Source organism: Octopus bimaculoides, chromosome 1, assembly GCF_001194135.2.
Source record: "Octopus bimaculoides isolate UCB-OBI-ISO-001 chromosome 1, ASM119413v2, whole genome shotgun sequence".
Taxonomy (NCBI): Eukaryota; Metazoa; Mollusca; class Cephalopoda; order Octopoda; family Octopodidae; genus Octopus; species Octopus bimaculoides.
In genome coordinates, this window is record NC_068981.1 from 145,750,597 (window position 1) to 145,766,590 (window position 15,994).

Below are 15,994 nucleotides of genomic sequence, written 5' to 3' on the forward strand. Positions count from 1 at the left end.
ATACTTAAGAAATCAGACATCATCAATTTAGAAACTTTGCCAGAGTTGATCACTCATTGTTTGCCAATTTTGGCTTGGAGCTGAGAAAAAAATAATGATAATATTGATAACTATCAAACATTACATGATACAAAAGATCGTTTTTTTTTTAGTTCAGACAAAAATATTGATGTCATAATGATTTTCTTCAACAATGATTATAGTTGAATGTCTACTGAACAAAAAAATGATAACCTGAATTTAAAAATAGTATCATTTCATAATTTAGTTTTTAAATTCCAAACATGAGATCAATGACATTTTTGATCACTCAAACAATTCTATCATACACAACAAAATTTTTAAAATTAACTTATACCTAGAAAACAATACCTAAAGCTCCTTGATCCACTTCCTAAACAGATCTCACCGGTCTCAGAAAGCCTGCAAGGCTATGGGAACAACAGCCTCTTCTTCCTGACAATTTTTTTTTTTAATTCGTTTTCTGTATGTTGATGCTCAACGCATCATTATATGCGGTTTGCTAATTTTTTCGTGCAAAATACATATATTTGCTTCTTTGTGAGGTATAGAAGCAGGAAGCCAGATGCCATGAATATGTACAAAATGTAAGTACGAACTTTCTCTGAATATACTCCAGTTTGAGAAAGATTTTTCAGTTCGTCTAAACTCATATGCCTGGCAGCATACACTGATTTATCTGGAAATATACCTTTCAAACTATATGGACCGTGTTTTGATTTTATCAACCACATTCGGTCCATTAGCTGATTATTATTAACATAAAAGACTTCCCAGAAGACATGACTCTTGTTGAAAACGTTCAAACGACCAAATGCTTCTTTTTTATGGTGTGTGGTTGCAAAAGCTGACCAATGTTCACGAAATGATGAAATAGAATCAACGATATAGTTATAACCAAATGTTCCTATTACAATATGAACAGGACCTGGAGCGTCTTTATAATTATAAGCCAGAACTCGTTTTTGATAAATAGGCCACGTTCTTTCATAACAATGTTCATGTCCACTGAGGATGAGATCAACTCCATATGTAAATAAAATCTTTTCAAGAACGGCCCGAACTTTTGAATTGTCTGAAGCACAATCTTCCATCAAATTCTCAACAGAGCAATACAGAGGTCTATGCGCAAGAACGAAGATCCAAGGTACTTGTTCCCGATTTGCATTCGCTTTAATCAAATCATTTTTCAGCCAATCTAGTTGGTCATTCATTGCAAGATCATTTTTTATAAAATGTTCTGTTACTAAAGAAATTACATGAACAACACCAATATCTAAACTGTACCAGAGTTGATTACTTATTGCTGGCCAATTTTGGTTCGGAACCGAAAATCGATGTCGATAATGTTCATAATTGTCAAATGATTCATGATCGCCCGGTACAGTGAGGTAAGGGATTCGAGAGACCATATTTTTAAGTTTAGATAAAAATATGTCTCCAACGATGCCATCATTTGATGCTAGGTTATAAGCAATGTCCCCAATGTGAAAAATCGAAGTGTACCTGTTGTTTATTGATTCTTGGACAACATACGGTATGCCCCCCGAACGCATACCCATGTCAGCGATTACAAGAAAAGATTGTGTAATACTACTTGATGTAGGCGATTGCGGTACTGTGAACGATTCGATTGGATCAAGGTATGAATTAGATTTATTTTGGCGTATGATCTGATAGTAATATGTGTTCTCGGGTAGAAGGTTAGACAAAACAACTCGGTGAAAAAATCTTTTCTTTGCGGAGTTGAACTGAACTGTTTTACCGATAGAAATCTGAGAGAGAAGACTTTTTGTAAATCCATATCTAACACGAGGTGGAATGTTTTTATCGTAGTCAAGGTTTGTAGAGCACCATAAAATACAAATTTGGTTTGTTTTGTTACCAAATGAAATGTGAACTGTTCTCACCTCGGATATACTGTTATAATTTTCTTTTGGTTTCATGATGGAATGCTGAATAGAAATATCAATGAAGAAAAGTAACCAAAAGAGAGAAAACCGACTTTCCAACATATTGTATTCCCTCAGAATCAACCGGCGGAAAACAGGGAAATGAAATGACACATGTTATGAAGTCGAGGAGGATAACAAATAAAGTTCAGTGAAATCTAGGGTTACAGAAATAGAAACGTGGAAAACGAAACGAAACAGTATTTAATTTAACAAAAAAATAAAAAGAAACGAAAATGCATGAAACAAAAAATAATCGAAAGTAGAAACGCTGGAAAACCCTTTCATTTAAAGAAAATTGAGAAAAAAAAATGGTTATTCACATTCAAATTCAAAAGTAAATTCTAATACTGAAATTAATTTCCCTTTTCTACATAGATTATTTTCCTAACAACTTAGCTTCTATTTATGTGGAAGTATGTTGACTTCAGAAAGAAAAAAATATACACGTAAGGATTTTAATAAAATTATTCTTTAGCATTGAACTAATATTAAAAAAAAAACTGAACTGCATAAAAAAGTTGTTAATTAGAGCAGGGAAACGAAATGGTCGAAATATATTGAACTATTTTTATAATGAAATCAAGAAATGTTGACGGATTTGATAATTAAAGGGAGTTAACTCTCATCTTAACCCTGTCAATTACAGATACGCATTTAACAATTGTTGTTTTTTTTATGATTATTATCATTATAAATTTAAAAAATCATTATTATTTCAAAACTTGTAAATCGGTGCAATAGATACATGGTTATAATTAATCAACAGTTCAAATTTAATTTGGTATCAAAACAAACCAAATTTATCAATTTTCTGTCTGAAATGCAGTAAGTTGATTCTGAGAAAATACAATATGTCAGAGATATAGTTTCTGGGTTAGAAATGTATTAATATTGTCAGAAAGGTATTAATAATGAAAAATGTTGAACTTATAAGAAATCAGTTTAAATCGCTTCTCACAGCCCTTCCATCATTAAAGCTCTTTGAAAGGTAAGCCCCTCACATCCACATCATTTCTACATCTCTTGTGCATAGGAATCAATTTGTAAAATCTATACAGTTTATTTCATAATCATCATTTAAAAGTCCACTTTTTAATGCTTGTACAGATCAGACAGAGTTTGTTGAGGTGGATTTTCTGTGGCTGGATGCTTTTCCTGTTGCCAAATCTCACCTGTTTCCAAGCAATGTAATATTTCCCTATGGCCAGACTTGTTTTCGCACAATATTCAAAATGAATGACACAGCTTGTATTATAGCGACACTCATTTTACAGCTATCACATGATGTCAAGATAAGGACACACACATACATTCGTGCACAACAGGCTTCTTTCCGTTTCCATCTACCAAATCCATTCACAAGGATTTAGATGGTCTGAGGCTATAATAGAAGACATTTGCTGAGGAGCTACACAGTGGACTAAACTCAGAACCATGTGATTGGAAAATAAACTTCTTACCACACAACCATGCCTGCACCTATATTTTTGTAGAAATGTAATAGATAACAATGTTAGACATAATTAAAATTTCTTGGCTCAAGAATAGCTCAAATATGTTAGTGCCCAGTTAACCTAGAGTATTTCCCCATTGTTATACTTTCATATTACTGTAAATATGTGCCCAATACATTCTCCACAGCAGAAAAAAAAACAAAACATTTTTCCACATATATATTTTCTGATATTTTTCTGTTTATTTATTTCTGATTAGAGGATTCTTTTAGTTTATAATTACAAAATGTAAGTAACAAGTTACAGTAAGCAACTGACATTAAAAATGAAAATTTTTTTTTTAAAAAAAGAAAACAAAAACAATTCAGAATTGTAACCTCCAGAATTTTTAAATGCAGACTTCAATAAAAAATTAATTAATTAATTAAAATTTAAAAATCAAAGACTTTAGAATAAAAGAAAACAGTTGGCAGGGGGCAAAATTAAACATTTTTAAAGGGTGGTTTTTTTTCTTTTTTTCTTTTTGTGTAGGGGGAAATCATTATCTCTGTTGTTGAAAACAGATGAATCTGAAGAAAGTGTGTGTGTGTGTGTGTGCGTGCATGCATGAATGATGCTTGGCACAGCCACTGTATAGTGTTCGTCATATTTCTGCTGATCTTCGGACCTTTGCAGATGGATGAAATTGAAGTAGTTCATTGTTCTCGAACCGGTAGAATTGTTGTATATGGTGAAAAAAAAAAAATTCTTGCATCCTTTATATTTTCCGTATGTTGTCAACCATTACCAAGTTGATGGAGGCGCAATGGCCCAGTGGTTAGGGCAGCGGACTCGCGGTCATAGGATTGCAGTTTCGATTCCCAGACCGGGCGTTGTGAGTGTTTATTGAGCGAAAACACCTAAAGCTCCACGAGGCTCCGGCAGGGGATGGTGGCGAACCCTGCTGTACTCTTTCACCACAACTTTCTCTCACTCTTACTTCCTGTTTCTGTTGTGTCTGTAATTCAAAGGGCCAGCCTTGTCACAGTGTGTCACGCTGAATATCCTCAAGAACTACATTAAGGGTACACGTGTCTGTGGAGTGCTCAACCACTTGCATGTTAATTTCACGAGCAGGCTGTTCCGTTGATCGGATCAACTGGAACCCTCAACGTCGTAAGCGACGGAGTGCCAACAACAACACCAAGTTGAGTTGGTGGGCATGGTAGTGGACATGAACTGCAAATGGTACAATGGCACACAGTTTCACTTCAATACAACCTCATGAGTGAGGCACCATTGTAGCATTGGCAACTCATAAATGGCCATTAACATCGATAAAGTTCCATACAGACAATATATATACTTCAGATGCTGCTTAATATCCAACATTTTTTCTGGTAATATTGTTAAAAACATAGTGCAAAATGAGTGAGAGCTGTTTAGTTTTGAAAATGGCCTTGGTTTCATCTACACCTAATGCAAAAGTGCCTAAGTTAGAAACAGCTCAAACCTTTTGTGTGTGTATGTGCATGTGTGTGCATGTGTGCATGCGTACATGTGTGTGTGCATGCATGTGTTCATGCATGTGTGTGCGTGTGTGTATGTTACTAATGCCATGATAGAAAGAAACTCATTCTGAATGTTGTAATATAAGTATTTTTCATCTTGTGACCCCTTCCATCATATACTGCTTCATGATATCAAGCTCATTATTCTTCACACATTGATAAGCCCTTGTCCACCATGTCCATATCAGAAAAATCTGGTGCTATACTGTTTAATCATAAAACAGAGGTAAAAATGGGTATGTAGTGCCTATTTTCATGAACTTCTTTTCATAAGTTCCATTGGTCATAAATAGTGCAAAATATTCTTTTTTCAAAATTATTGGTTGTCACTCCAAGCAGAAATAGCTGTAATATGGAATTAAGAGTTCTGATGCTTAATCAAAACACCCTTTTGTTCAGCAGTATGCTTCCCATTGAGAAAGCTTGTCTTAGAGAATGCTTACTCATATGCTATTTTGATTTATCTGGTGGTAAAAACAATATATTTTCATATTCTGATATGCTTTATTTCATCTATGAATGGGATTTCAAAAACTCCGAACTGAGTGAATACTAGATATTTCATTCAACATGAATGCTTCTTCCTATGGCTTCGTCTCCATGAAGTGATAGGTCAAAGTTCATTTCAAGATCTTCAAGTAGTCAATGTTGAAGTTTGTATTACCTACAGAGATGGCTGCTTTACATTTTGATTGGTGGAGATTGGTATCCGGTAGTATGTAACATTACCAGAAGATTCTGCATCTCAAACAGCTAAGAGTTTTAGTTTATTTATGCTATGCTGTTGAAATACTGTGGACATCCAATCCACTTCAGCCTTAACTTACATATCACTGATAAAGATTTAAAGTAATATATATATATATATATATATATTAACCCTGGAATGGAAATAGGGTACACAGGTGAACTTTACAATACAGCTCTTATCAACATAGAAAACAAAGTCAGTGACATAAAGGTCAAAAACTTTAAAAATACACCCCCACCTCAACCTAATAACACTCAAGTTAATAAACTATCAACAGAAGTTCAGAGTGAGACTTAACACCATTTGACATTAAAATTATATATATCAATGACTATGAACCCAAGCTTACTGCATGTAAGAGGGCAATCTATTTTTGATAAAGTTCAATAATGAGTGACTGTAATTTGCTTTCTAATACCCCTGGGGAAACTGGAAAGAAATTCCTGAGCATTCTGTTGCTTGTCAAAATTAAAGCAATATAAAAGCATAGCTATTGCATTTGCTTCTTCATCCATTGCTGCCTCATAGCACATTCTGTTTTCAAGCTCCTCTTAGACTTGTTCTCTAATGGTGCACATGCTTGCAACATTGACAAGAATGCAAGAATTGGAACCAAAAATTCTAAATGATTGTCTGAGATGAATGGACAATGATATACAAGAATACTCTGGAAGGTGCAGACAAGACTGTAGGACTTGTGTGACAATAAATCTCAGATGGGAGGTGTTATGTTCCTTCTTTCAGATCCATTTACTTATCCCAAAAGAAGAAAAGCTGATGAAATAAATGCTTGCCTTAAATAGCCATTGATTTTGAACAAAGTTAAATTCTTCAGTCTGTCTGCAAACATGATGGTCTACCTTTTTTGAGATCAGCTGTTATTTCAGTTTTCCAAAAATTTTTTACAAGTATGATAGGGAAGATTTCTTTTAGATTGTATTAGCATCACTAATCCAGTAGGGAGACAGTAAATGAATAGATATCAAAGATATTCACTTAACTTCAATATCATTGCATAAAACACTTATGACTGTGTAAAAGAGCTATACTTACAGCCCAAAGATGTTACAGTCAACAGTATCGACTGACAGCTATTGCAGACACTGACACAAAATAGTCATAGTTACATACCAATAATGTTGTGGATAAAGAAGACATACTTGCTTATTCTGCAGCATTTTAAAGTTCCTTGCGAGTTTCAGATCTACCTCCACATAGACTTCAGCTACAAAAAAAGGTTCCCAATAATGCTGCTGTATAATTTAGAACAGTTGCCACTGTAGAATGGCACAAGATTAATGGTTAGGAAACTTATGCTACATGTCATCAAAGCTACTTTCTCACTGAAGGGATCGATGGAGAGGCTCCAATTTTATTCAGAATTCCATTCATAACACTCAGGTATTCCCGTTTGATTTAGAAGACTTCCGTTTCCGGTATACCTAAGCTTTACTACATCCCAAGGATAAGTAATACAAGTTGCTGGACAACATATTGAGGAATCTTGCTTTGCTAATGGTCAACTTTATGAAAAATGTTCAAGATGGATACAAATACCAAAGTTCTCATGTGGCCGGTTTGATAAATCTTGAGAGATTTCTTTCTACGTGGAACCATTGATAGCTTTGCTAACCCACAAATAAAGTATATTTATACACCAATGTGGTGTTCAGCACACATTCTAACTGTTGATATCAGCATATGTATACACACACACATGCATATACATACCTACATATATATACGTGTGTGTGTGTGTGCGTGTGTGTGCAAAAACAATTGCATTGTCATACATACACAATTATATAAATGCATTTATATGAAGTATATTTCCCTGAACATAAGCATTAAATGTACATATAGATATATGCACATGCATACACACATGAAAGCACAGATATACATACTTTCATATCTATACATATATGCATATATGTAGGTGTACATACATGTACAAATATGTGTGTACATGCATACAGAATATATACATACATACTTACTCATGTGTGTAAATGTATGCATGTGCATGCGTGTACATTTAGAAAACTTCAACAGGAGGAATACACATATAAACAGCTGTAATATTCATATAAACATTAGGCTTTGTTTCCTGTGTACACCACATGAAGATAATTGTGCATGTGTGAACATGTACAAATACACCCACAATAATAGATATCTATCTTCATCCAATCTGGTGACTTGTCCAAACCAATGCAACTCTCCTACACAGGATATCCTGATCTTCCATAGCAGTCTTTATATCCTCAACTTCATATCCAGTGCTTTCCACAAGTTGGTCTATAAATGCTCTTCTTTGTCTGCTAATACTTGTGTGGGTTTTCAGAGAAGATCATTGGATACTTTGACATATTAAGTACCAGTTGCATACTGGGGATCAATCTAATTGACTGACCCCCCCCCACCACAAAATTTCAGGCCTTGTGCTTAGAGTAGAAAATAATATACAGTATATCTATAACGAATCCATCATCATCATCATCATCATTTAACATCTGTTGTCCATGCTGGCATGGGTTGGACATGTAAAGATCAAAAGCACCATTCGAGTGTTGGGCCTCACGGAGGCAATATGTTCAATACCGGTGTTACATAACAAGAACCCATGCCAATGCCATGTAAGAACAACCATTTTAGGGCTGCCCCTCATAGAGGCAATGTGACTTATGTCAGTGTTACATAAGTAGCACCCATGCTGATGGCATGTAAAAGCACTCAGTACACGCTCAGAGTGCTTGGCATTAAGAAGAGCATCCAGCTGTAGAAACCATGCCAAATCAGACTGGCATCTGGTGCAGCCCCTCAGCTTACCAGCCCTGGTCAAACTGTCCAACCCATGCCAGCATGGACAACAGATGTTAAATGATGATGATGATGATGATAATAATAAAGACACACTCTGGCTTTGTTATAGATATATTGTATATTCTTTTCTACTCTAGGAACAAGGCCTGAAATTTTGGGGTGAGGGGGGGTCAGTCAATTAGATCGACCCAGTACGCAACTGGTACTTAATTTATCGACCTCGAAAGGATGAAAGGCAAAGTTGACCTCAGTGGGATTTGAACTCAGAACGTAAAGACAGACGAAATACCGCTAAGCATTTTGCCCAGCGTGCTAACGTTTCTTATTTCTTTACTGCCCACAAAGGGCTGCACACAGAGGAGACAAGCAAGGACAGACAAACGGATTAAGTCGAGTATATCGACCCCAGTGTGTAACTGGTACTTATTTAATCGACCCCAAAAGGATGAAAGGCAAAGATAAAATACCGCTAAGCATTTCGCCCAGCATGCTAACGTTTCTGCCAGCTCGCTGCCTTAGATATACTGTATATTAACACAATCCCTTCTACATAAAGCCTTTATCTTTGACCTACTCCTGACCAAGTTAAACACATTGCATCTATATCAATGAACATACTTGTGTGATCCCAATAACAGCATAATGTTAGTCTCTAACCTCTTACGCAAACAAACCTATACACACATGCATACATACATACATCACATACATATGCACACGCATACAGAATGCGTGTGTGTGTGTAATGTTTGTGTATTATATAGTGTAATGTATGTTCCTTTGTTTGTAGAATCAGCAAAAATGAACTTCATACAATAGAAAATCAGTGTTATTTAATAAAAACAGGATTTATAGATGAGCTACTATAAGCTCCTGATTGGATAGTACAGTAATAAGATGTAATTTTGAAGTGTGTTGTGTAGTATCCTGTTATTCTACAATAGACTGCAGAATAGTACACACCATGCTATAAATGCTCGTCTGATTATTGTGTTATCCTGAGGGTTTTAAGTGATATATATTCCATCTTTAATCTCCATTATGTCAACATCGCTAATGTAAAATTCTTCTCTGAAGACGAAGGCTGGTATTATCTGATGAGGGAATCAATTTACAATCATTATTTTGGACCACTAAGCGGCCCCCCCAGAAACAGCTGTTGGACTTGTAAAACTCTTATTCGACCCCTTTAATTCCTGATATCATTTCTATTCTGTGTAAGTCGAACTGTTTTATATGTAAACATATGTACATTTTTTTTTTGTATTAAATGTATTTAGTATTTTTTGTATGTTGACTTGGCTAACTTCCTTATCGTTACATTTACTCTTTTACTTGCTCAAGTTTAAATCTTTTGGGCACTATGAAGTGTATTCTACACAGAGAATATCTGTCTCTCATCTATAAACTATATATGTATATAAATCTGTGTGTGTGAGAGAGAGAGGGGGGAGAGAGAAAGAAAGAAAGAGAGGGGGGAGGGAGAGAGAGAGTGAGAGAGAGAGAGAAATTATGATTAGACCTAAGAAGACGTTCAAACAATATAAATTGTGACCTGAAAGCAGCGTCTGTGCCAGGTGCTATACAAATCAAGCTTTTTATAACATGTTTTGCCCAGTTGCTTGACTGAGACCTGACAATATAAACAAATGACAATCTGTCATACTCAATGAAGTAGCAGCTGCTCTCAAACAAGACAGACTTCCCTTTCACTCCACCCACCAAAACATACTTTCTGTCATCTTCCTACACTTTTGTCTCCTGACAAACTAACTTAATTTTCACACACACACACACGCACATGTATATATATATCTGTGTGTGTGTGTGTGTGTGTGTACGTATGTGTATATACATATGTATGCACACACACACACATATACACACAGAGTCAATTCAAAGAACAAACAATTAAAAACAGAGAAAAAAGAAAAAAATGAACATGAGGACTTGCATAAACAAAATATCAATTTGACATTTGGTGAAAAGAGAAAGTTGATAATGTTTCGAGCATAGCTCTTTGTCGGAAAGAGGGAAGTCCAAAGAGAAAGAAGGAAAAATAAGGAGAAAGCACCAGCAATCCACATGTGGTTGCATTTCTGAAGTGACCGATATCATCATCATCATCATCATTTAATGTCCGCTTTCCATGCTAGCATGGGTTGGACGATTTGACTGGGGAATGGCGAACCAGATGGTTACGCCAGACTCCAATCTGATCTGGCTGAGTTTTTTACAGCTGGATGCCCTTCCTAATGCCAACCACTCTGAGAGTGTAGTGGGTGCTTTTTACGTGCCACTGGCACGAGGGCCAGTCCGGCAGTACTGGCAATGGCCACGCTCAAATGGTGTTTTTTTACGTGCCACCTGCACAGGAGTCAGTCCAATGTTTTGTTCACATGCCACCAGCACAAGTGCCAGTAAGGCAAAGCTGGAAATGGTGCTTTTTATGTGCCACCAGCATGGAAGCGAGACCACTGCTCTGGCAGTGATCCTGCTTGGATGGTGCTGTTAGTGCTCCACTGGCATGGGTGCCAGTCATCGAATTTGGTTCAGTTCTGATCTCACTTGCCCCAACAGGTCTTCGCAAGCTGAGTTTAGTGTCCAATGAAGGAAGGTTGGCATGGGTGCCAGTCAATGAATTTGGTTCGATTTTCAATTTCATTTGCCTCAACAGGTCTTCGCAAGCAGGGTTTTGTATCCTAAGAAGGAAAGGTACGCATAAGTGGGCTGGCTACACCTCTGGTAAAGGCCATGGGTTATGGTCTCACTTGTCTTGCCGGGTCTTCTCATGCACAGCATATTTCCAAAGGTCTTGGTCACAAGTCATTGCCTCAGTGAGACCTAATGCTCAAAGGTCGTGCTTCATGGTTCAAATACACAGGAAACAAAAGACAGGTGAGGGAACAACAAGCAGGTGTATTAGCTTAAAGCTTGGGAAGAATGGAAAAGTCTTTGATGTTTTGAGCTTATGCTCTTTGACAGAAAGGAATGCGAGTTTAAAAAATGGAGAGACAAAGAAAAAACAGAGAGAGAAAAAACTGTGTTGGGATTAATGGTTTAATGTGATGAAATTGTAGTGAACCCTGACGGCTACAACAGGAATCAAAATGGAAAATGGATTTAATGAGAGGAATCTCCCTTGAGCTTCTAGAATGTTTGAGAGCTTTCTGGAAACTTCCAGTTTACGTGGAAGCCAGGGACTTCCGGTTCATCCCTTATATAAAGGAAGGAAATTCTGGCAGAAATGTTAGCACGCCGGGTAAAATGCTTAGCGGTATTTCGTCTGCCATTACGTTCTGAGTTCAAATTCCGCCAAGGTCGACTTTGCCTTTCACTATTTCACATTTCAGTTTTTTCATTATATATATTTAAGACATTCTTGATTTATGTTCTATAGATCAGACTGTTAATTTTTAATGTTGGTGTACATGCTTCAAATTTCATAAAAATTAAGTCTAATTCATAGAGCACAATGCCTGAGTATTTTAGTATAAACAAATCTAAATGTGAAATAAAAAGAGATTTACCTCTGTTCCATGGTATTTAAAACTGCTTTTTTTAATCTTTTATCTTCTACTTGTTTCAGTCATTAGACTGTGGTCATGCTGGGGTACTGCCTTGGAAAACATTTTAGTCAAATTAATCAACCTATTCCTTTTTCGTTTTTTGTGTATTACCTTTTTGAAAATGAGATTTGTTAAATGAGGTATTTTGACAGTGACAGCATTCCAATATATGCTGCTTTTATATCTTTTGTGAAATATAGTTGTCTCCTTGTACTGTCATAGGTATGAATAGAACACATTAAGTAAACTTGATTTTGATATCAGTATATCGATATATCATCATCATCATCAGCCTCATTTAAAGTCCACTCTCTGCTAGCATGGGTTAGACAAATTGACTGGATCTGATAAGCCAGAGAGCTGCACCAGGTTCCAGTTTGATTTGACGTGGCTTCTATGGCTGGATGCCCTTCCTAATACCAACCACTCCAGGAGTGTAATGGGTGCTTTTTACATGCCACTTGCATGGCTGCCATTTAAATGACATTGGCAGCAACCACAACTATGATTCACGGGTACCATTTACATGGCACTGACAACAACCATAACTATGATGCACAGGTGCCATTTACATGGCACCAGTAGCGACCACAAATATGATTCCCAGGTGCCACTTGCAAGACACAAGCAACAACTAATGATTCACAGATGCCCTTTATATGGTATCAGCAATGACCTCGACTAAGATTCACAGGTGCCATCTATATATTTACTAGCTGAATAGCTCATTGTTGCCAGGCAATTTTTACAATAGAATGTCTTATATAAATTTTTGTTAATCCATGTCAGACCATGCCTTCTCTGACAGATAGGCCTTTTGATCAGGACAGATTTGTGCAATTTTTCACAAAAGAACTTCATTGAAGATTTTTTTTCCTTTTTAAATTATTTACATATCTGTTTGACCATTTCACATGACTTTATTCATTAAAACATATTAAAACTTCAGAAGTTCTTAGAACTATGGTCATCGTAATGCTTTGCTTTCATTTGTTTAATAAAAATTCCTCCTCCTAATGATTTTGTTTTCATTTTGTGATAGACAGCTATCATGCAGAAAAAGCCAGTTTCCAAATCCTGTTTTCTGATTACTCTTTTACTTGTTTCAGTCATTTGACTGTGGCCATGCTGGAGCACCGCCTTTAGTCGAGTAAATCGACCCCAGGACTTATTCTTTGTAAGTCTAGTACTTATTCTATCAGTCTCTTTTGCCAAACCGTTAAATTACAGGGATGTAAACACACCAGCATTGGTTGTCAAGCAATGTTGGGGGGGACAAACACAGACACGCAAACACACATATATAGTAAAAGAGTATAAAGGCGCAGGAGTAGCTGTGTGGTAAGTAGCTTGCTTACCAACCACATGGTTCCGGGTTCAGTCCCACTGCATGGTACCTAGGGCAAGTGTCTTCTACTATAGCCATGGGCCGACCAAAGCCGTGTGAGTGGATTTGGTAGACGGAAACTGAAAGAAGCCCGTCGTATATATGTATATGTATATATATGTGTGTGTGTTTGTGTTTGTCCCCCAGCATCGCTTGACAACCGATGCTGGTGTGTTTACGTCCCCGTAACTTAGCGGTTCGGCAAAAGAGACCGATAGAATAAGTACCAGACTTACAAAGAAAAAGTCCTGGGGTCGATTTGCTCGACTAAAGGCGGTGCTCCAGTATGACCGCAGTCAAATGACTGAAACAAGAAAAAGAGTATATATATATATATATATATAACACAAACCCTTTTCTTTATTAACCACAGGGGTTATATATAACATAAACTAACAAACAACTCTTGTTTATTAGGTTTTCCAAAACGCTGAGGCAATAATCATTGATTTTCTAAAATTTTCAATTTTTTAGGAATCAGTGCATGAATATCCTTGTGACGCAGAAGTGCGTCACAGCACATCATTCGAGAATCACCGGCTTACCGCTGCAGTGGACTAAGTTGTTCTGGATATCCAATACAGAACGCCTTTGGTTATAGATCCACTTGATTATAGTCAACAAAGGGCTAAACAAATAAATCAAATGAATCTCTCCAGATGTTTCTAAAAATTTCATTTCATGAAATTTTGGAATCGAACTCCCTTTGCAAGTGATTTGAATTTGTGTTGAAACAAAAAATGGATCTTTTTGGTTTGATCCCCAAAAGATCCCCAAAAATTACTTTAAGGAAAAGTAATTTAAAAGTCATTTATAACTCACATTTATCGTTACATTTACTTCCTTTTTTTTTATAGTATTGTATACTATTAAATGTCGGGCGATCTTACGGTACGAGTCCTAAATATCGGCCTTTTCCGTAAGAAGTGTCTTCAGCGATCTTTTCCAAAACACCTGCACGATTTTCACTACGGTGTTAGGGTTAGGGTTTTAGTGTCAGGGTTAGGGTTAGTGTTTAGGGTTACGGTTACGGTTAGGGACGGAATTCCCTAACCCAAACACTAAAACCCAAACCCTAACCCTAAACCCTTCAAAATAAATCGCGCTTTCTGTATGTCTTTCGCTTTTATGACGTCGTTTCCCTGTTTCTCTCCAACACTTTTTATGGAAAAGGCCTATCTTTGCTAAAGATTGCCAAAGACACTTTTTACGGAAAAGGCCGATATTTAGGACTCATACCGGAAGATCGCCAAATGTCGAGTGCAGTGAAATTGTATCAGAGACCACATCATAGATGCACAACAAGACTTTATAGCATAAGATATACTATTGTAAAATAAAGTAAAAGTACAGACAAACCGTACATATATATATTTTAAATAGCTATCACAACTATACAAAAGTTAATTACACCATTGAAGTTTATAATTTTACTGGAAAGATAACTACTTTACCAAGCTTCTTACAGGGAGGTAACTAAGTTCTGCTTTGTCCACCAATCGTATTTCCTCTATTATACTTCTTCAGATTCTGCGTGTTTACTCCTCTTTGCACGTAATTTTCATTCACGTTTCAGCAAAGGTCTCCCTGGTATGTCTAACTGGAATCAATTGAACACTTACTACCGTATTATATACGACTACTTAAAACCAGAGCAAGTGATATCGTGTGCCGAAGGTGTATTGCAGTCTATTGTAGGGACACCAAACTCAGACCAGGGCGACACTACCTTGGCTAGTAGTGACACGGCAAATGCTCCAGGTCGGCTGTGTTTTGTGAACAGTCCTGTACAAGTGAGGGTTTTACTTGGATTGCTTGCCTATTTCTTCATCACTGTTGTTCTTATTCATTTGGCCTGGCTTGTGTACGGATTTAATATAAATGAACTATTCGTACGATCTGGTGAGTTACAGAAATTCAAAACACACACCTATATCATTACATTTACGTTTGTTTATTATTATTAATATTATTATTATTATTATTATTATAGCATGATATACTGCAGTGTCGGTAGTTGGTCGTACATCTACCTGTCTATCTACCACTTGACCACTAACATAATTCTACTACATTCACCATACAGTGGAACTGTGTCAATGCAGTTGTAAATTCACAACCTTAGAAATTATCAACATTCATTCCTCTTCGCCATTACAATAATGTTTACACACACACACACACATATTCTGTAATCGAAATTATTTAGAAATATTCCAGTGTGACGTGTAATTTATTATATGCTCTAAATATTTCGGTTTTGATAATGATTTTAACTACCCTTGCTCAAGGCCAGATTTTATGGAAGTCTATATAATCGTCTTAGTGGGCAGGTATCAACAATAGTATAGATTTTACACTTAATTCTGAATGTATTGCTATTAAAAGAAAGAGTGTTGACGATACAGATTATATATATTTATATATATCTATATAAACTCGATAGTTAGCGCGTGTATATATATATATATATATATATAT

General features: G+C 36.2%; 2 protein-coding genes across 2 annotated transcripts in view; one reads left to right on the plus strand and one right to left on the minus strand.

Annotated features, from left to right (window-relative positions):
- Window positions 1–509: 509 nt before the first annotated feature.
- LOC106870619 (acid phosphatase type 7) lies at window positions 510–2,036 on the minus strand. The gene has a single exon (XM_014916749.2). The coding sequence runs from the start codon at window positions 2,034–2,036 to the stop codon at window positions 510–512; it is 1,527 nt and encodes a 508-aa protein (XP_014772235.1).
- Window positions 2,037–15,008: 12,972 nt separating this feature from the next.
- The window catches only part of LOC106870621 (UBX domain-containing protein 6), a 22,921-nt gene continuing 21,935 nt past the window's right edge, over window positions 15,009–15,994 (plus strand). Inside the window, exon 1 of the mRNA XM_014916751.2 lies at window positions 15,009–15,415. The gene's annotated coding sequence lies outside the window, so the exon portion shown is untranslated. The remainder of the gene's footprint in view (window positions 15,416–15,994) is intronic.

Coding starts and splice junctions, on each gene's coding strand:
- LOC106870619 (XM_014916749.2), bottom strand. CDS start 2,036: ATGTTGGAAAGTCGGTTTTCTCTCTTTTGGTTACTTTTCTTCATTGAT.